The following is a 21,843-nucleotide window of genomic DNA, read 5'->3' as shown; positions in this document are numbered from 1 at the left end:
CAGTCCCCTGCACTCATGCAGTGCATGAAGATGCCCGAGGAGCAGAGAAGATGCAAGGCCCCCTGGAGCTGAGCAGGGCTGGGTGGCTGTGAAGCTCGGAGAACAGCACTCAGAGACGGGGAATTGCGAGGGGGCTGTGTGGAAATCTGGGATGCTGAGCAGGGATCAAGAGGTCCTGCCAGAGGCCGAGCAATGAGAACGGGGAGTGTGTTGGAGCAAGGGGGGTTTTCACGGTTAACCCTTCGTGATGCAGAAGGCTGAGGACAGGCGAGGGCTCAGGAGGGTGATGACTCTGTTTACAGCTACGACTCCAGTTTCTTTGTTCTGAAAGACACCACAAAATCCCTGGAAATGTAGCTGCGGCCAGCCCCGAACAGGTTGTCCTCAGCCCTGTTTACAGCCCTCTCGCTCTCTGGAGGGCCGATTGCTCATTCTCACATGTGACAGGCATTTCAGCTGGAAACTCGACCCCTTCTCAAGCACATGTGACCCTGAGATAAATTATAAATAGACATGTCATAAGAGACAAAGGCAGGAGCCTTTAGGAAAGGAGCAAGAAGCTGAGCTCAGAACGTGGTCCCGTTGAAGAAGCCAGGAGAGAGCCAGGACAGTTTACTGAGAAGCTGCCAACGAGCCAGGAGGAGCCAGCAGTGGGATATAACTTGGAGAGGTCGGCCGGCACAATGGATTACCAGTCCAGCATTATCCGAGACTCAAACCCCATGGAGAACCTGGAGAAGCAGTTGATCTGCCCCATCTGCCTGGAAATGTTCACCAAGCCCGTGGTGATCCTTCCCTGTCAGCACAACCTGTGTCGAAAATGTGCCAGCGACATCTTCCAGGTCAGTGCCTTGCAAACGGAGCCTGTGATGTTTAAACAGGCTGCTTCCTGAAGCCTGGCCGCAGGTGGTAATCCTTGGGCAGTTGTGTGTTAAACCTACAGCGCGTTCACAGGGGATCAAACTTCTGAAGCCAATCTGCTTGCGGGAGAACTGAGAGAGGGTGGGAGCTGGGAAGTGGCTGGAGTGGCCAGTCTTCCATGTGTGGTCCCTGGCTGGGGATGTTCCGAGGACTGGGGATACCGATGCTGGGTTGGGACAGACCTGATTCTAGGTAGACCAGAAATTCTGGCTCTAAGTGCAGTAGATTGCCCTCTTCTAGGCTGTGCTTGTCCATCAGAGGTGGGTGAGGCTTCTCGCTATGTATGCTGGTACCATCGGGCTAGAGCCACCTCCCCTGGGAAAGAATCCCCTTGACTTCAATGGGAGTTGAATCGGGACCATGGCATCTGAGCCTTGCTTGGCAAATGGCTCCAGAATGGACCCTTCTCCCCTGCTGCAAGAGTCTGCTCTCTCTGCTTAGACGGGGGAGGAGCCAGCTGATAAAACTGACTGCTTGGGCCCCATCTTGCTCCCTCACTTGCTGAGCTGTGGTTAGTGTCAAATGTTCCCAGTAATAAAGAGAAAGCGGGAGAAAACCCGGCCCGGAGGGTGAAATCAGACCCTGCTTGCTGGAACGGACTCAAGGGATGCAGGTTCCCCAAAGCCCCATACGGGGCCGGGGGCAGCTGTGCAGGGAGCTGGGGGCTGTCCCAGCTGGTTTCTAATTAATGGTTGGTTCTTGAAATGGACAGAGAGGGCACTTCCCCCATGGGCAGGCTTCTGTTTACTCGTAAGGACAATGGGCAGAATGTCGGGGTCTCAAGTCAAACCCCTCATTGGGAATTTTGCCTCTGCAAAAAAAGAGTCAGCTTCTCAGCTGCCACACGCCTGATGTGCCTGTTCACACGTGTGCATGGTCAACGTAGCCCGCTCCTGCTAGTGCAAGGGGGAAATTCTGATTGGACGGCTTTTTCCCCCGCAGGTATAAGCGACCCCAGAAGGTGCAGAGCAGTGGAGAAGTGGGCACTGGGTCAGGACCCTGAGATCTGGTCCATTGATAAACCTTTTAACATCCCCTGGAGCAAATTTTGATCTGAGGATCTCAAAGCATTTTTAAAACGTTAATAAAGTAAACCTCACAACATTCCCCTACGCGATAGGGAAATATCATTTACATACTAACATTGCTCTTAAAGCGTTTTCTAAAGGGCAGGGGTGGGTGGGGAGGGAGGTGTCTAAAGCAGAGGTCTAGGACTCAGGACTCCTGGGTTCTATTCCCAGATCTGCCATGCACTTTCTGGGTGACCTTGGGCAAATCTCGTTAATCTGGTTTTGCCTTAGGTGCCCCAGCTGTACAATGGAGATGATAATTGCCTCCTTCACTGGGCTTTTGTGACCCTTAATTCACTGATCATAAAGTGTTTAGCGATCCTCTGATGGAAGGTGCTTATATGAATGCAAAGCGTGATGGGCTCTGAGACCCTCTGGTGATGGGCACATCAGGGATGCATGTTCTGTCCCGGGGGAATGCTGAGGGGACAGGGTGATGTTTAAATGAGTCCATGTCACTGTCTCCGACAACGCAATGGGGGGTTTTAAGGATGTTGCGAGTGTCTGTGCGCCTGGCGAGACACTGACCTTTGACCTTGTGCTGGTGTTACTCGCAGGCTGCTAACCCGTACTGGCAGAGCCGGGGAACCACCCTCTCCGGGGGGCGCTTTCGTTGCCCCTCCTGCCGTCATGAAGTGATCCTGGACCGGCATGGAGTCTACGGGCTGCAGCGAAATCTCCTGGTGGAGAACATCATTGACATCTACAAGCAGGAGTACTCCAGGTTAGCCAGGCTCCCCTCTGTCTGCATTGTCCAGCCCCAGTGTTTCTCAGTAGCGGAGGTGGAATGATCTTCCACAGTTTCTCTCCGGTAAGAGCTAATGGGGAAGACTTCCCAGGGATGAAGGATTTTCAATTCCTGTTCTTCCTGGCACTCATCCAGCTCTCCCAGGCAGAGCACCCTCATGGCCACATTGAAACAGATCTCACACATCCAGCCTGCACTAATCCAGATAATTTCCCCCAGTCCATGTTCATCCAAACCACCGCAAATCAAATGTCACATGTTGACCGGACAGTCGTTTGACACCACCAATATTTGATCCCTGGATCCCAAGCTTCTCTATTGACCCAAACCTGTGAAAGAAACTTTCCTTTTTCCAGCAGCCAGTCAGTTTGCTTAAGCAAATGAACCAGATGAGTGAGAACGGGGGGGGGGGGGGGGGGGTAATAACAAAGCTTGGTCCTACTGAGTTCCTGGGATCTCCCCCTGCAAAGGAGTGGAGTCAGAGAGAATGGCGGTGCAACGTGGTTGGATTTCAAGAGAGCAAATTCTGGGGATTTCAGAAAACTGATGACCAGGGTGGATTTGGAAGAAGCATGACAATTCCCTGGCCTAATTCTGCTTTCACCCCAGTGTAATCAGGAGTCACTCAGTACTGCCAACCCCAGTCAAAAATCTTGTGTCAAGCCTTGAAAAGCCATGAGATGGGCTCAACATTCATGATTTGGGGGGTGGGATGGAGGAAATAGATGGTTGGTCTTTGTTATTTGCCTGTTGTGTTCAGAGCTGTTGGAATGCACTCAGCTTTTCTCCACAATCACAAGCCCTAGACATCTAGTGGCGGGGCAGAGGAGTGTTAATAAAAGCCAAGATTCTCATGCTATCTCTTGATTCCAACAGCCAAAACTTTAAGAAAAACACCAGATATTAGCTACATTGAAATCTCACCAGCCTTACACCGCAGCAGAAGACAATCAAGCCCTGGGATTGTAGAAGAAAGTTAGACTTCTATGATTCCTTATTATTTGTGTTACTTTAGCACCTAGAGGTACCAGTCAGAGATCAGGTTCCATTGTGCTGGGCACCGTACAGACGTGAAGTATAAGTTTAAGCTTCACCCCAGACCACATGCAGCCTTCCCCTGAAAAGGAATAATACAAAGAATCAGAAATTGCAACCGGGGCTTCAGCGGGGATTGCTCAGTGGTCTGAAGGGAAGGAAAGGTTCTATGCTAGTTGGAGAAGTGGGGAGGAGACCAACCAGGAATGTAAAGTCACAGTCAGTTTGTAGGAGAAAAAATAAGGACAGCAGGTTTATAGCTGATTAAAGGGAATACGACCAGGACTTACAGGAGAGAGAAAATAGATCCATTCATAAACGAAGAAGGGTGTGAAATCAGCAATGATTCCAGGGACCTGCTCTTCATTTTTAAAACTTGATCTAAACCAGAAATCGAGAGCGAGAAAGCGTGAATGACCAGGAAGTGATGACTCAGTATGTAGGTGCTGATAACACACGCAGGCAGGGGAATAGGAAAAAGAGAGTATTTATAAGTCAGCAGGTGCAGATATGGATTCCAAGGCCTTAAAGGAATTAACAGATGAATTTATTGAATCACTGGCAATATTATTTGGAAGTCATGGAGACAGAGACAGGTGCTATATGGGGGGCAAATATGGTACCAGTGTTTTTAAAAAGGGGTTGCGGGATGTCTGCTAAATCCAGTTCCAATCGTGAAGTAATGGAGCTAACGCTACGGATAAAGAACAAATCATGCCCAGATCAGCTTGACGGCGCCTTTTAAAAACACGTTGAAGAGAGGAGGGAGTTAATGCAGTAGCTGTTAGTGAAGCATGGGATATCCTGGGCCAGATCCTCAGCTACTGCAAATTGGCATCAATCCATTGCAGTCAATGGAGCAGGGCCGATCGACACCAGCTGAGGATCTATCTGGCCCCTTGCCTCAAGGTCCTACTTGAGAAAAGAATTGAGATTGGCTTGGATATGAGCTCTGTTGCACAGATAATAACTGGCCAAATGAGCATAAATGTAGGGCCATGGTAATAGGCTAGGTGATGAGGTGGAACAATGCCACAGTGATAGGCTCTGTTATTTGCTATAGTGGGTCAGACCCTCTAGCCCAGTGTCCTGTCTCTGAAAGCGGCCAGTACCACAGCTTCAGGGAGAACAGGGCAATTTTGGAGTGATCCACCCGTCTTCCACCCCTGGCTTCTGGTAGTCAGAGGTTAAGGGTCACTCGAGTAGGGAGTCTCATCCTTGATCATCTTGGCTAACAGCCACTGATGGCACTATCCTCCATGAACTTATCCAGTCTTTTTTTTTTAAAACCCAGTTATACTCTTGGCCATCATAACATCCCCTAGCAATGAGTTCCACAGGTTAACTGTGTACGGCATGGAAAAAAATACTTCCTTTTGTTTGTATGAAACCTGCTGCCTATTAATTTCATCAGGTGACCCCTGGTTTTTGTATTGTGGAAAAGGGTAAACGGCATTTCTCTATTCAGTTTTTCCACAACAGTCATGAGTTTATAGACCACTACCATATTCCCCCGCCCCCGATGCTTATTATTATCCTAGTACTTCTTAGCATATGCACAACATGCCTCAGGTGGCACGTGACCAGGATTCATCACCGAATTTGATCCGCTGGTTGGATCATTAGCTTCCCCCACCCCGGGCTGGGCACTGACAGGGAGTGTGACGTGAATGCTGATCCATGCCTCCCATTGTAGTACTTAGAAGCCTCAACCAAGACTGAGTTCCCTTTGAGGCAGGGGAAACAGGCATCAGAGATGGAAAGTGACGTGTCCAAGTTGCAGGGTTGCTACATCTCAGGATTGTATCACAAGTCTTGCATTATTCGGTAGTTTTCTGAGAGGCCCAGCTCCTGGAGCCAGGAGATTACAGGAGACTCTCAGCTTCCATTTATTTTTAAAAAGCGAGTCTCCTTCCTGGTTGCAGAGAAAAGTTTGAAACTGTGACCCCTAAATGCTCAGAACCCCGACAGCCAACAAAAGCACCCCACGTTCTAGTCCAGCGGTTCTCAAACTGTGGGTCGGGACCCCAACATGGGTTGTGGCCCCATTTTAATGGGGTCACCAGGGCTGGCGTTAGACTTGCTGGGACCCGGGGCTGAAGCTGAAGCCCGAGCTCCACCACGCGGGGTCAAAGCCTGAGTCCCACTGCCCGGTGACGAAGATCGAGGGCTTCAGGCCTGGGTGGTGGGACTCAGGTTACAGGCCCCCGGCCCAGGACAGTGGGACTCAGACTTTGGCCCCCCCAGCCTGGGGCAGCAGGGCTTGGACGGGCTCAGACTTCAGTCCCCCCACCTCCTGGGGTCATGCAGTAATTTTTGCTGTCAGAAGGGGGGTCACCGTGCAGTGAAGTCTGAGAACCCCTGTTCTAGTCTAATGATTTTAAGCCAAACCCGTGACTTTTGGCAGCCTGACTGGTGATTTTTGGCTGCTCTGGGTTCTCCGTCCTGAAGTTGGTCCGAGCGACTTTATTTAACTTCTCTTTTAAAGAGCTCTCAGCTGCAGCCACCCTGCCTAAAAAGGGGGGAAAGCAGGTCAAAGTTCCTGGCCAACCGCCTGTGTTTAAATGTACGGTAGGTTTCTGCAGAAGGAAATAAGGAGCCAGCAGCACCAGAGGGTTTGCCTTAAAGAGGACAGAGTGAGCCTTTGCATCATGTGTCTATAATTAGGGTATTCCGCATCATCCTTGAATCCTGGATCTAGCCATTAGTGGCTCAGTAACCCTGATGGACCCAGTGGTTTCCGTGGTCACGGCTGATGGGAGGGGGAAGGTCCCCAAGCTTAGAGGGCCCCCAAAGCTGTCTGTGATGTCTGTGTAAAGAATGTAACATGGAAGGGGGTGGGGCCCCAGCAAACATGGTGCAAACATGATGCCCCAGCAAACATGATGCACTGGGGCCCCAAATTTCCCTCGACAGGCCTGTCTGTGGTCCCAGTTGCCACACTGGTGTGTGGTGACAGAGTGATGCTTGCTGGAAAGTGGCAGCCGGTGAGAGTTATCTGTTTAAACAGATCTCCACAGAGAAGCTGGGGATTGACCCCGAGCAGTAAAAATCTCTCCCGGGACGCCTGGACCAGAAATGCTCTCCGTGCTGTGGAGTGAAGGTCCTGGAGGGTTCGCTTGCTGTGATTAAATACAGAGCTCTGCCTGGACAGAGCGAGCTGATCAGAGATCCTGGCACATACAGGCGCTGGCTCTAAACATTACATCACTGACAAGGGTAACATTAGAGACGGGTTGGGAGTTGATCCAAACTCCACTGTACAAAGTGAAGTCCAGGTTCTGGTCTCCATTACACCACTGTAAATCCAGATTAACTCCACTGAACCCAGTGACTGCCCTGGAGCTAGCCTGGGTTTGCACTGGTGTAACTTAAATCAGGATCTGTCCTTATAAATCAGAAGGCCAGTGCTGGTCGTTCTTCAGCTGTGTAGACCACAGCCCGGTATCTGCTTCCTATCATCGTCCGGTGGGTGTTTCAATCTGTATCTGCCACAGCTCAAATGTGATTAAATGCCACTCAAGGCTGTTTAACCCTGTTCGGTTTCTTGCCGTCTTCAGCAGGCCCCTGAAGAAAGGAAACCACCCCATGTGCAAGGAGCATGAAGACGAGAAGATCAACATCTACTGCTTGACCTGCGAGATCCCCACTTGCTCCATGTGCAAAGTCTTCGGAGCTCACAAAGACTGTGAAGTTGCACCCCTTCAGAACGTCTTCCAAGGGCAAAAGGTACCGAATGTTTTTTGTACACTGTACATTGAGTTCAATGTACAATGCATTCAGTGGGTCACTGCTGCTTCCCTCTCCCCGGGGAAAGGAGCCCATCGGCCAGTGCTAAACCCTGGCCTGGCCTCAACTGGATGCTCCACAGCGGGGCCAGGGGCTGCGGCCCCTTGACCTTAGCTGAGGTTCACATCCGATCACTTGGAATGTAGATGAGGTCTCCGAGGGGATGGGCTCCTCCTATTTGGCATCTGGGATGTGCTGAGCTGGGCCTTTCAGGAATAGCTTCCGAGGCTGAGCACTGGGGTATTAATAGGGGCTGTCGTCGTGAAGCAGTAACCTGTCTATATTTAGAGTCACTTGAGAGCTGGGGAGCAAGGGCCAGCACCAGTCCCGCAGGGAGCAGTGTCTACAGCTGGAAGCAGACCCATAAGAGCTGAGGTCTTTCCCAGGGTATCTTGGGTGGGATCCATGGATGGCAAGATCTCCCCCAGCATGCACCGGGGCACCCTCCTCCCTGTTGAATGGGGTAGAAACCCGGGAGCCCTAAGCAGACAGATGTCCATTTTTCACTGGAATCCAGACCATTTGGGTAGGTTAGGATGGTCCCTTGTGTCACAAACTCCCAGAGCCAAACCTTCCTCCTTCTCCCCACATGCACTTCCACGGACCATCCTTTCCTGCCGTTCAGGATTCCCTCCCAGCCCCAATGGTAAAGTTCCTTGATCATCTAGTGCCATTGCCCCACCCACCCAACAGGACCAGAGGTGCCCAGCACAGTCCAGTCTGCCCATCTGGCTCCATCCCCACCACATGGAGACAGTTTTGAGGCTCTGCTTTCTGTGCATCTATCCCCAGCCTTGAGACTGTGTTCCTCCTCTCTAGCCCCATCCTGCAGACGGTGCCAAGGCCTTTCCCCCTTCGCCTACCTCTCCTCTTCCTGAAAAGGGATTAGCCTTCAGTGTAGGGGCCCACCGTCCTGTCTGCCCACCAACGCCCTCTCTCCCTCTCAAGACAGCACTACAGGCCTTCACCCGTGCCTGGAAGGGTAAGGGTTAAATCTATTTCTGTTCCCCTCTCACAGATGGAGCTGAGCAACTGCATCTCCATGCTGGTGGCTGGGAACGACAGAGTCCAGACGATCATCAGCCAGCTGGAGGACTCATGCAAAACCACTGAGGTGAGGAATGGGAAAAATGACCGAGCCCTTCGAAATCTGAGTGGCAGAAATGAAATCCAACCCCCAGCAATGTCCTTGAATGGCTAATGCAGGTGTCGGGAGCAGCTTCCCTCTTAGTCCATGCGACTGAGAATCCTGTTTAATTCAATGGGAGGGCTTTTACACGAAAGAGATGGGGACTGGGGGAGCTAGTGGTTAGAGCTGGCAATTGGGAGGCAAGACTCCTGGGTTCTCTTTCCAGCTCTGGGAGGGGTGCTGGGTCTAATGATTAGAGCAAAGTTTTGAGAGTTGATACTCCTGTGCTTCATTCTCAGCCCTGCCACAAACTCACTGGGCGACACGGGCAAGTCATTTAACCCACCTGTGTCTGTTTCCCCATTAAGATAATAATGCAGCAGGATTCAATTCTTACCCACGTTTCATTGGACACCCCAAATTGTTGTAAAACAAGGAGAATGGCCAGCACCTTGCTCTTGGGATGGGGAGGTCAGAGGCACTTTAGACTATATATATGTGTGTGTATATATATGTATATATACACATACATTCTCCCATGGTGCAAACCGTGACACCAAAATGAACAGTAAACAACACACGAGAGCCATTGGCTATCAGCCTTCCTCCATGTTTTGTGGTCTTCACACAGCCATGAGACTCATGCCATCCCATCCAGGCATCCACATCATCGCTCTGGCCCTCAGGTCATATAGCATTTTGCAAAATTTGAGTTAATAAAACTGCAGTTTAATTTAATGATTCTCTGAGATTCTCAGCATGATGGATATGCAAAGCATTATTCTAAAGGGTCCAGTTGGTAAAATAGGGGATGGTCACACTGTGGTCATCATCTGATGTTTGGAATTGGTTAAAGTAATCCTACCAGGCCCCAGGGGGAGGGTATCTGCTGACACTAACAGGAATATTTTGCATTCTGTCTTCCATGTGATGTTCACAAAGCCATTTACAAACCTTTGTTAATTGAGCCTCACATCTCCCTGTGAAACGGGCGCTTTTAGCCTCATTTTTCAGACAGGGAAACTGAGTCACAGCCCTGTTAAAGTGACTTGCCCAGGATTAGCCAGTTGTTATTTCTTGTGTTATGGTAGTGCCAAGGAGTGCCAGGACCACATGGCGCCCTGCGCTGTGCAATCACAGAACAAACAGATGAGCGCTCCCCCAAATAACTTAGTCTTGGGTCAGTGCCAGAGCTGAGGGTAGAACCCCCGAATCTTGGCTTCCAGTGCCCTGCTCTCACCACCAGGAACATGGCCTCCACTAGTAACAGGTAAACTGGTTTCCGTTTCCACTGTTGCTAGTGCCAGTATATTTGTACCATCGGCGAGAGAATCGGGATTGCCACGTGGCAGGGAGCCTCTGGAAACTGCCGTGCCCAGAGAGAAGGGCTAGGTCTGAGTTCCGCTGGGGGCTCCCCGAGATCTGAGCTCTGTGCATTTGTAATCACTGAATGCCTGCGGCAGGGATCGTTCAGTGCGGCTGTGATGCCTCTGGGGGAGATCTGGGAGCGTGCCTGTCCCCTTTGCTTCGAGATGCTCATGCCTTTTGTCCGTTGGCAGGAGAACGGCCGGCTGGTGAAGCGGGAGCTGTGCGAGAAGATTAATGCCCTCATTGCAATCCTGGAGGAGAAGAAGAGCGAGCTGCTGGAGAAGGTCACCAAGGAGCAGGAGGAAAAGACTAGCTTGGTGCAGGCTCTGATCCAGCAGTACAAAGAGCAGCTGGAGGAGTCCACCAAGCTGATGGACACAGCATTTCAGTCCCTGGAGGAGACAGGAGGGGCCACTTTTCTCACAGTGAGTGGCTCCTCTCCAGCCAAGGGAGGGATGGAGCCTGGATCTAGCAGTGTGGTTTGCTCCTTACACAGATCGTTGGGTCCACCCTCCTGAACCCCACAAGATTCTGACTCCCAGTCTCCTCCCATCTCAGCCCAAATCAGCCTGCCCCCTCACCAACCTTGACCCTCCGCTTCATCCCTTTATCCTCACCAAGGATCCAGCCTCTGTGTGTCCCTGGGTGGACTGGGTTTCTAGGGAGAACAGTGGGCTTTCAACCCAGCAAGAGGGAATAACCTAGAGTTCCCAAGAGCGGCTGGCAAGGGTGATCTAACTCTGGCGGAGGGGGCAGAGGCTTGCTAGTCAAAGCCCCCAAATCACAGCCCCGCCCCCACTTGGTATAACAAACCCTGCTTAGCGCTGGCGACCCGACACCTGGGGCCAGCTTCATACTAACCTGAACTGCTGCTTTTATCACCTTCTTGGTAACTTGCTACTCACCTTGTTCTTTCCCTCTCCTTTGCTCTCTTCACAGAATGCCAAGCAGCTCATTAAAACGTAAGTCCCCGGGGTTGCATTTTTCAATTGCTTCTTCAGTGCCACAGTCTGAGACTCTACAGCCATGTCAAAATCCACCTGAGGATTGTTCCCAGAAAATAACGGGGGTTAGCACCCCGACCCCTTCCCAATAGCAGCCCGGGTCCTTTAAAAAGTATCCAGGGGAAAGCAAATTCCGAGCTGCTGTAAAGTTTCTCTGTTACGATCCCCTCTGACCAGCAAGAGACTGGAATAGAATGGCAGGTTCTCGGGCTATTGATAGGGCCCTACGAAATTCCCGGCCATGAAAAACGCATCACGGTCCATGAAATCTGGCCTCCCCCTTGTGAAATCTTGTCTGTTGTGTGCTTTTACCCTATACTATACAGATTTCACGGGGGGTGACCGGTGTTTCACAAACGAGGGGTCCTGACCCCAAAGGGAGTTGCAAGGTTATTTTAGGAAGGTTGTGGTATTGTCACCCTTATTTCTGCGCTGCCCTCAGAGCTGGGCAGCCGGAGAGCGGCGGCTGCTGACTGAGGGCCCGGCTCCGCCGTCAGCAGCGTGGCAATACTGTACCATGTCATCCTTACTCCTGCGCTGCGGCTCCCGGCGGCTCTGTCCTCGGAGCTGGGATCCCGGCCAGCAGCCGCTGCTCTCCAGCTGCCCAGCTCTGAAGGCAGTGCCGGCGCCAGCAGCAGCGCAGAAGTAAGGGTAGCAGAACCGGACCCCCCCTACAATAACCTTGCCCCCCCCTGCCCACGCCCGCACGCCCCCACACAGCTCCTTTTTGAGTCAGGACCCCTACAGTTACAACACCGTGAAATTTCAGATGTAAATAGCTGACATCATGAAATTTATGACTTTTCAAATCCTATGACTGTGAAATTGACCAAAATGGACCATGAATTTGGTAGGGCCCTAGCAATTGAGCTCGCTGGTGAGCCTGTCTAACTGAGGTGTGTGAACTCCGCAAGAGGGGGCAGTACAATTACTCCAGAGTCACACCGGTGGGTGGATCACACGAGCTCCTACTGGGATATAAAAGAACATCTCCGGGAAGGCTCGGCCGTAGGAGAAAGTTGCACTGGTTTAACTTAAATGGCTTTTTTAAGCTGAGCTAGTTAAGCTGGTGCGAAAGGCTGTGGGGACGCTAATTTCACTTTAGCTTAAACTGATTCCTAATTGATTTAGCTCAACCAAAATACACGGAGTTCAATCCAGAATCAGAGTGTCCACACAGGCGGCTGTACCAGTTTACCTAGGCTGGTTTAAAACCACACCTTAGTGAAACAGGCACAACTGGAGACAAGCCCTGGGTAAGGCAGAGTCTGGATAGAGAGGTGCTGTAGGGAATGCAGGACCAGCTGAGCTTCAGGAGAAAGCTAGGGCTTGGGCTTGATGCTGTTAATTGAGTTACCAATAAAGCCAAAAGCCCAGAAAGGGATAAAGTGTGACCTGGAGACAGTGTGTGTATCCTGTTGAACTACACCTGCGTCCAGAGGCCAAAGAGTTCTGCCTTTCCAGCTCCTCTGCAGTCCATTTACCCTCCCTCGGCATGCAGGCTCCGTGATTGCTGGGAGGTGCCCGGGGATCATCTGAAAGAGGGTGTCTAGAGCAGTCAGCTGGGAATCGCCGGGGATTCGGAAGGCGTTAATACAATGCCCTGTGGCAGAGGTCAAAGGGAGGGTGGGAACATCTCTCGAGCACCTTGTGTGAGAGGGAGGATTTCAGAGAGGGCTTTCCCTGGGTCTTGCTCCCTGGATCATAATCTTTTCCAGCTAGCACATGCAGTCACTCTAGCTGGTAATTCTCTCCTCTGGAGGAACAGCGGGTAAGGAAACGAACCCTATGTCTATCGCCCCCAGAATTGTGGAAGCCTCAAAGGGCGGCCGTCTGGGGAAGATCGAGCAAGGCTTTGAAAATCTGGATTACTTCACCCTAGACCTGGAGCACATAGCAGAAGTCTTGAGAGCCATCGACTTTGGAACAGGTATAATAATATTGTGCCCTTCTTTGGCCCCTCCCATTCGAGCATCTGAAAGCACTTTACAAGCACTCGCGAGTTAAGCCTCACAACCCACAAGGAAACTGAGGCTCGGAGAAGGGAAGTGGTTTGCCCCAGGCCACACAGCAAGTCAGGGTCAGGGATAAGAAACCAGATTTCTTGTCTCCCAGCGCTGTGCTTTACCCACTAGACTCACTTCCCCTCTTTGATAGAGGAGACTGCTCTAACACTTTCAGCTCATTCCAGTTAGTTAGCTGGCGAGATCTGAGGTCCGTTATTCATTTGGGACTTGATCCAACAACACCTGTTGAAGCTGATATATTACCAGAGTCAGTGGACACTGTGCTGGGCCCATGGTTTATAGCAACTGGGAATGCTCAGTCTTGGCACCATACCCATTTACCAGATAGGGAAACTGAGACACAGAGCTGCAAAGTGATCCACCCAAGGCTAGACAATAAGTTACTGGTAAAGCTGGGACTAATACCCTCTAGTGCTGCTGACTCCCTGGGGTTTGTACTCAGCCCTAGACTTACATCTTTCTCTCCTACTTCCTAAGTGCATGGACAATATTTTGCTGTGTTTAGAGGTTGCCTTTTATAAGTGGCCTCCTGTGTTGAAAATACAGTTCTGGGGGTGGGGCTTCAGCTTTCATAGAATATCAGGGTTGGAAGGGACCTCAGGAGGTCATCTAAGTCCAACCCCCTGCTCAAAGCAGGACCAATCCCCAATTTTTGCCCCAGTTCCCTAAAGGGCCCCCTCAAGGATTGAGCTCACAACCCTGGGTTTAGCAGGCCAATGCTCAAACCACTGAGCTATCCCTCCTCCATTTCTAAATCACGTTACTTTTGCTTGGAGATGAGGAAGAGGAAGAGCTAAATGAGGAAGAAGAAGAAACAGAAGAGGAGGAGTCTCAAGAAAGGAAAGTGGAAGGTAAGGAAAAAATGCAGTGGGTTTGTGATGTGCAGGGATCCTAGAAATCCATTTGCCACGAAGAAACACGGATTTTGCGTTTTTACAGAGAATCTTTAGTTTTTACATTTTGTGAAAAAAATAAAAACATGTACAGTAGAACCCCGTTGATCTGAGCCTCCATTATCTGGCTCTCCATATTAACAGATCTGAGGCTGACAGCCCGAGCCCCACCACCCGGGGCTGAAGGTCTCTGGATTATCCCAATTTTTGATTATCCGATTTGGCCCGGTCCCAATTAGATCGGCTAAATGGGGTTCCTCTGTACTGTGGCTGCGGAAACTAAAGTTCAGCTTTTCATTTTAATCATGGAAATATGTAGATTTTAATGTTTTTTTTATCAGAGAATTTTTGTTTATCACAGAAAGTGAGGGTGTATTAGCAGGAGTGTTGAAAGCAAGACACAAGAAGTAAATCTATAACTATAATGTTATATATAACTATATAATTATATAACTACAATATAGATATAGCTATAATATTCCATTCAATCTCATATTTATTCACACATTCATTCATACACACACACACACACAGGTTCTGCAAGGTTGTTATCATAGTTACCAGCTTTAGAGTTGCTCATGCCAAGCCACTGGCCAGGTGGCCTGGACATGAGGAGGGAGCAGGGCCTTGTCAGATGCACATCTGATGCTCCTGGAAGTTGGTTTGCAGAATCAGACCCCAAAGTTCTCACTTTTTAGAGTCTATTTTTATAGGAATTTCTTCCTATGCCAGTCTATGGGAATTGCTTCATCATGCTGTTGCTGAATCAATCAGCAGATAGCACATTCCTGACGGCTCCGTGCTGCTAGATGTTATCTTGTTCTTTGGTTCTCCCATTCTTGAGGCTGTTGGGTGGATTCCAGTCTGCCCTCTGGGGGTCCTCTGGTTATTTCCACTTCACGCCTTCTTCAGCCGATGGACACTGGATTCTTAGGCTGGCACCTCCCTGATCATTCAGTTATTATCCACACCAAGCATCCATCCACATACATCCTCTATCTCTATTTTAGTCACAATTGTTAGTACAACAAAAGGGCGGGGAGTCTCTGGGTGCTGTTTCTGTTGCTTTGGGTCTCTCTCTCTGTGAATTGCTTTGAGAACAGACTCTGTCTTAGAATGTACTAACATAATTAGCAGCTTGCAAGTTTCACACAGAGAGGGAGAGAAACAGTACCAAAAACCAAGAGACCTCTTAATTAGTAATACCCTGGAATTTAAACTATGGGGAATCAAACTCATTTGTGATTTTAATACAGAACTTCTTTAATATGATCCAACATAATTGCAGCAAGGGCAGTTTAGGTTGGACATTAGCAAAAACTGCCTAACTGCCGGAGTGATTAAGCACGGGAATAAATTGCCTAGGGAGGTGGTGGAATCTCCATCATTGGGGATTTTTAAGAGCAGGTAGGACAAACACCTGCCAGGGATGGTCTAGATAATTAGTCCTGCCAGAAGTGCAGGGGACTGGACTAGACGACCGCTCGAGGTCCCTTCCAGTCCTATGATTCTGTGAGCCCTGGTGATGAGGGATGAGCAGTACAAGAACCCAGACTATAGTAATAATCCTTCTGAGTTAGGTTAGTGGTCTGGTGCCACAATCACTGGTGCTGGATCTGTTCCCTTTGTGTGATTATTATCCAAAACCTCATAAACATCATTAAAATACCTGTGGCCTCTATGTCTGCTCCCCAGCATTGTTCCCACCTTGACCAGGGGAAATGAAAAGCATATAAAGTGTTAACTCTTTGTGCTCTGGTGTGACTCTCACCAGAGAGAGACAGAAAATATGTCCACAGCACCGGGACCTGATCCAACACCGGTTGACATCAATGGGACTAGTCTTCCGTTGACTTCAATGGGCTGTGGATCAGGCTTCAGCTGAGCACCCATCTCTCTTAGGAAAGAATTTGTAGTGTATGTTTCATTGAGAGATTTAAAATCTTGCTGGCTCAAACTGATACATCCTAGCTCTGCACTGGAGAAAGCTCCTGCACCCCCATTCAGACTGATGACCCTCTCCTGCTTTCCTTGTGTAATTAATGTACGCCCCACTTCCCCGCCCACCAAGAAGCTGCAAAGGCCTACGGTAAACAGGACACTAAGGTGAAGAGCAAATAACATAACTCGAAAGCACATGTGTACATGTTCTCTCTCTGAGGGTCAGGACGGGAGTGGTGTTTTGGAGCCAGCATACCTGGCTTTCCTAGGTACCATGGCTCACCTTCAGGATGCACGTGGTGCTGTTCACAAATATGGGACAGGTATCCAGGAGCAAAAGGAGAACATATTTAGGGGCTATCACTAGGAGCAATGGGATGCAGCTGAAGGCATTTCCTGACAGCGAGATCTATTTCACAATGGAAGACTCTCCCCAAGGGAAGTGGTGGAAGCCCCTTTAGTGGGGCATGTGCTACCTCAATGCACAGGGAGGCATTTCCCGTCTGTCCACACCTTCCAATCTCCTTCTCCCATCAGCGTCACTGAAATTCTTCTCCTCCACCTCTCTTTCAGCACCTCAATAACAGAGCAGAAGCAATTCCCAAGCCAGAAGAAACTCCCCAAGTGCCAAAGGGCTGAGTGATTGGGAGCAATGGGGTGGGGGTAAACGCTCTGACTTCATGGGAGCTACGGGAGGAGTGGGCTGGGGTCCCAGCTGAAGAAGAAAAGGTCGGGCACCACCTGGCCATACGACAGTATTGCTAACTCAGGATGAAAACTTGACCGAAGCACATAGAAGCTCACTTTTATACATGGGTGCAAACTAGAATATTTCATACGTTTTATATTGTTCTATTATTTTGTATATAATTGTAACAGGACTTTGAATTTTGTGTATTTTGAAAAGAAAACTCTTTTGCTAACCAGTTTGTCGTGCCCTGAAGATGTTGACTCTGAGAATTGAAGAGTTTCTTTGCAACCTGTAGGGGATACACTGAGGGGCGTGCCAGACCTCGGCAGACAGAAGTAACTTTAGCTACAAGAAAGGGTTTTGGGGGACTAGAAAGAGGCAGCTGAAGAGAAAGTTCTGCATTGCAATGCATAGTCCTAACTCACAAGAGATTTATTAGGGTTGATGTTGCACTTTGTCACAATAAAGTAGATCTGGTCTTATCTGTGGTTTGTACAAGTGGAAAGTTCTTAGCATGGTTTGACCCCTGGGTGAATAATGATCTTTCACACAAGCTGAGTCAATCAGCCACCATTGGCAGAAGGAAAGTGGGCTAGTCATAATCCCGGCCACTCATGCACAGCCCTGAAAATATACAGCACGTTTTTTTCAGAAATCCCAGAATGACTTCAGGCCAAGACGTGGAAAATATTTTCACTGTGTTCCCCCACCCTCCTCCTGTTGCTGCCGCGCTGCCCTGCCAGGGGCACCGTTCCCCGTGTTCAATGTGACACACGCACACACACCCCCAATCCAATATCACACACACACCTGATCTACTGACTGGTGCACGCACACCTCACATGCACTCGCACACACGATCCAATATCACACACACCCTGGATCTAATGACTGATACACACACACATCCCGGATCTAATCTCTCTAATCGCTCTCACACACACACTCACACCCCAGTTCCAATATGACACACATACTCCCCAGATCTAATCTCTAATCTCTCTTTCTCTCTCACACACACACCCCCCAGATCTGACATCCCCCCAATCTAATATCGCACACACTCATGCCCCAGAGCTAATATGATTGACACACACACCCGATCGCATATGACTCTTTCACACACACACCCCCCAAATCCAATGAGACATACACTCTTATCTAATATCAACACCCCCCGCACCCCGATCTAATATCACACACACACACACACACCCCGCAGATCTAATATCGCACACACCCACACACTGCAGATCTGATATCACACACACACACACACACACACACCGCAGATCTAATATTGCGCACACACACACACACCCCAGAGCTAATATCGCACATGCACTGAGGTTTTACAATCACAGTTCAGGGTCCCAGGAGGATCTGGATTGGAAACCGGGGAATTATTCACACTCATTCTAGCGCTGGGTCCCTGAGTGGGTTCAGCCACGGTGCCCCTCTCTCTCAAAGGGAGGTGCCACCATCCTCCCTGCCCACGGGTTATTGGCTGGGATGTCTGGCTTCTCAGACCCATCCGCTGTTTGCGCGTGCATCGCGAGACACACCGGCTGCAGAAGAATGGGAAGCAGGGCGGTCTGATAGTCATGGCTAGTGAAAACTGCACAGCTGCCCAACATCAATTGTGCGAAGTGTGGGCATGCTACCCATGGATCACAGAGACTGCAGAGCACTGGCCTCCCCAACGACAGCTGCTGCTCATGCCAAGTGCTGACTGTGTCAGTTGCAGAAGCATGTCAGCTTCTGACACACCCCAGAGCTGTGACTCCTGCTGGCCACTGAAAATCACAGGTATGCCAACCGCAGAGCATGCCAGCCACTGACCAGGGTAACTACAGAGCCAGTGATCATGCCAAGCACTGGGTCGTACCAAGTACTGTGCTAAAGTTCATGCCCAGCGCAGAGCAAAATGTCTCCAGAACATGCCAGCTCCTGGACATGAAAATGAGGGTTGTGCCAACCCTGGACTATGCCAACCATGCAGCTGCCAGATATTGCTTATGCAACTACCGGTCATGCCAACTGCAGAGCATGCCAGGCCCTGAAAACCAGGGAGCCCCCTGAACACACCAACCACAGAACTGCCAGCTATTGCTTATGCAACCACCATTCATGCCAATCACAGAGCATGCCCAGCCATGGCACATCATGCCAGGCTTTGAGAGTGTCAACCCAAGACACCTCCAGCCAGAGCTGATAATGATGCCAAAGCACTGAGCTGGCCAGTCACCTCAGGGCAGGATGCAGAGATAAAGTTTCTTGACACCTTAAATGATTGCTTCTTGGAGCAGCTAGTCCTGGAATCCACAAGAGGAGGGGCAACTCTTGATTAAGTCCTCAATGGAGCACAGGATCAGGTCCAAGAGGTGAATATAGCTGGACCACTTGGTAATAGTGACCATAATATAATTAAATTTAACATCCCTGTGGCGGGAAAAACACCACAGTGGCCCAATGCTGTAGCATTTAATTTCAGAAAGGGGGACTACACAAAAATAAGGAAACAAAATTGTCAGACACATAGATGAACATAATTTGTTGGGGAAGAGTCAACATGGTTTTTGTAAAGGGAAATCATGCCTCACCAATCTACTAGAATTTTTTGTGGGGGGTCAACAAGCATGTGGACAAGGGGGAATCCAGTTGATATAGTGGATTTAGATTTTCAGAAAGCCTTTGACAAGGTCCCTCACCAAAGGCTCTTAAGCAAAGTAAGCAGTCATGGGATAAGAGGGAAGGTTCTCTCACGGATTAAAGATTAAAAGATAGGAAACAAAGGGTAGGAACAAATGGTCCATTTTCAGAATGGAGAGAGGTAAATAGCGGTGTCCCCCAGGGGTCTGTACTGGGACCAGTCCTATTCAACATATTCATAAATGATCTGGAAAAACGGGTAAACAGTGAGGTGGCAAAATTTGCAGATGATACGAAACTACTCAAGATAGTTAAGTCCAAAGCAGGCTGTGAAGAACTACAAAAAGATCTCTCAAAACTGTGTGATTGGGCAATAAAATGGCAGGTGAAATTCAATGTTGATAAATGCAAAGTAATGCACATTGGAAAACATCATCCCACCTATACATATAAAGTGATGGGGTCTAAATTAGTTGTTACCACTCAAGAAAGAGATCTGGAGTCATTGTGGAGAGTGCTCTGAAAACATCCACTCAATGGGCAGTGGCGTCAGAAAAGTGAACAGAATGTTGGGAATCATTAAGAAAGGGAGAGATGTTAGGACAGAAAATATCATGTTGCCTCTATATAAATCCAGTGTACTCCCACATCTTGAATAGTGCATATTGATTTGGTAGCCCCATCTCAAAAAAGATACATTGGAATTGGAAAAGGTTCAGAAAAGGACAAGAAAAATGATTAGGGGTCTGGAACAGCTGCCATATGAGGAGAGAGTAATCAGATTGGGACTTTCAGCTTGGAAAAGAGACGCCTAAGGGGGGATATGATAGAGGTCTATAAAATCATGACTGGTGTGGAGAAAGTAGATAAGGAAGTGTTATTTACTCCTTCTCATAACGCAAGAACTAGGGTCCATCAAATGAAATGAATAGGCAGCAGGTTTAAAACAAACAAAAGGAAGTATTTTTTTCACACAACACACAGTCAACCTGTGGAACTCTTTGCCAGAGGATGTTGTGAAGGACAAGATGGGTTCAAAAAAGAACTAGATAAATTTGTAGAGGATAGGTCCATCAATGGCGATTAGCCAGGATGGGTAGGAACAGTATCCCGAGCCTCTGTTTGCCAGAAGCTGGGAATGGGTGACAGGGGATGGATCACTTGATGATTCCCTGTTCTGTTCATTCTCTCTGGGGCACCTGGCTTTGGCCACTGTCAGAAGACAGGACACTGGGCTAGATGGACCTTTGGTCTGACCCAGTCTGGCTGTTCTTATGTTCAGTCAAGCCCTCACCACCCTTCCCAGGCCAAAGGAGCTGTCTCTTTTGGGGACCGGGGCAAGGAATCCCTGTGTCTGGAATGCCTGTGTCTACCAGCGCAGATCCTAGAGCAGATCCTACAGTGCAGATCCTAGAACTCCTCCTCCATGATGGAAGAGGAGCTCTAGGATCTGTTTTCTCTAGGGGCTGGGAGGGGAGGCAGAAAAGCAGATGGATGGAGGACCCCAGTCCTGGTGGGGGTGGAGAGAGCAGAGTTGTGGGACCCCAGGTCCTGGTACTGCAGGGAGAGGGAGCCCAAGGCTGGAGAGCTGAAAGGCAAGGAGGACCCTGACGCAGGGGGGTAAGGGCTGGGGGTAGCATTGGAGGACCCCACCCAGCGCTGGGAGAGGGAAGAAAGGGCAGTGGAAGGGGGAGGTGGGGTACTGGGCGACAGGCAAGGGACGATGGAGACTACTGGCTGGCACTCACCTGTGCTAGGGGTGAGGGGCCCCCCTGCGCTGGTAGAGGGTCCTTCCGGAAAGGGAAAGGGTCCATCGGAGGCGGAAGGGCAGGGTCAGGGTCAGCCTGCCCTGGCACTAGTGCTTGGGGGACACTAGGACCCTGTGGCGGCAGGCGACTCTGGGAGCTGGGCAGAGTGGAGCCAGCTGGGGAGGGGTCGCTCCTTGCTGCTGCCACAGAGACTGAGCCAAACCGGAACCCGGGGGGTGAGTGCGGGGTGCAGGCCTGACCCCTGCTGCTGGCGCCAGGCCTCCTGCTAGTCCCCTGGGCTGCCCTGCCCCCCCCCCCCACATCCTCCTGAAGCGCCGGGCCCCCCAAAGGGCGGGAGCTGGCACGGTTGCCCCAGTCTGCCCTATGGATGGGACAGCTCTGGATGGATCTATCCTCCATGAACTTATCTAGTTCTTTTTTGAACCCTTCTACAGTCTTGGCCTTCACAACATCCTCTGGCAAGGAGTTCCCCAGGTTGACTGTGCAGCTGTGTGAAGAATTCTTAGACCATGGTCCTACAGTAAACAGACCCAAAGAGCTTGACGTAGAGGGAGATTAAAAACAGCACGTTGGTTCTTGGTGCATCCCCAAGTTACATTAGAGGAGATCACTTATTTATTGAGCAGCATCTGTACAGTTGATAGAGGAAAGGGGATCTGTGCTCCAGAGTTTACAATCCGGGGCCCTATCCTGCAAAGCTTATAGACACAAGTCATTTTATGCAGGTGAGTTGGTCCTATTGAACTCAACAGATGTTACTTACATGCATACGTTTTTGCAGGATCAGTGCATTTCAAACACAAGCT

The 21,843-nt window shown here is 49.8% G+C and overlaps 1 protein-coding gene across 1 annotated transcript; it reads left to right on the top strand.

The window, feature by feature from the left end:
- The first annotated feature begins 604 nt into the window (after window positions 1-604).
- Window positions 605-17,079, top strand: TRIM63 (tripartite motif containing 63). Its single transcript, XM_074934197.1, has 9 exons — window positions 605-842; window positions 2,549-2,715; window positions 7,335-7,503; window positions 8,582-8,677; window positions 10,252-10,485; window positions 11,000-11,022; window positions 12,870-12,994; window positions 13,868-13,942; window positions 16,499-17,079. The coding sequence occupies exons 1-9, from the start codon at window positions 684-686 to the stop codon at window positions 16,507-16,509; spliced, it is 1,059 nt and encodes a 352-aa protein (XP_074790298.1). The 5' UTR covers window positions 605-683; the 3' UTR covers window positions 16,510-17,079.
- The last annotated feature ends 4,764 nt before the right edge of the window (window positions 17,080-21,843 follow it).

This window comes from Natator depressus, chromosome 19, assembly GCF_965152275.1.
Source record: "Natator depressus isolate rNatDep1 chromosome 19, rNatDep2.hap1, whole genome shotgun sequence".
Classification (NCBI taxonomy): Eukaryota; Metazoa; Chordata; order Testudines; family Cheloniidae; genus Natator; species Natator depressus.
This window is presented reverse-complemented; position numbering and strand designations above follow the sequence as displayed.

Excerpts from the sequence above, each read along its gene's own strand:
- TRIM63 (XM_074934197.1), top strand. The coding sequence starts at position 684 with ATGGATTACCAGTCCAGCATTATCCGAGACTCAAACCCCATGGAGAAC. Across the intron at positions 7,504-8,581 it reads ACGTCTTCCAAGGGCAAAAG|ATGGAGCTGAGCAACTGCAT; the intron begins GTACCGAATGTT and ends CCCCTCTCACAG. Across the intron at positions 10,486-10,999 it reads GAGGGGCCACTTTTCTCACA|AATGCCAAGCAGCTCATTAA; the intron begins GTGAGTGGCTCC and ends CTCTCTTCACAG.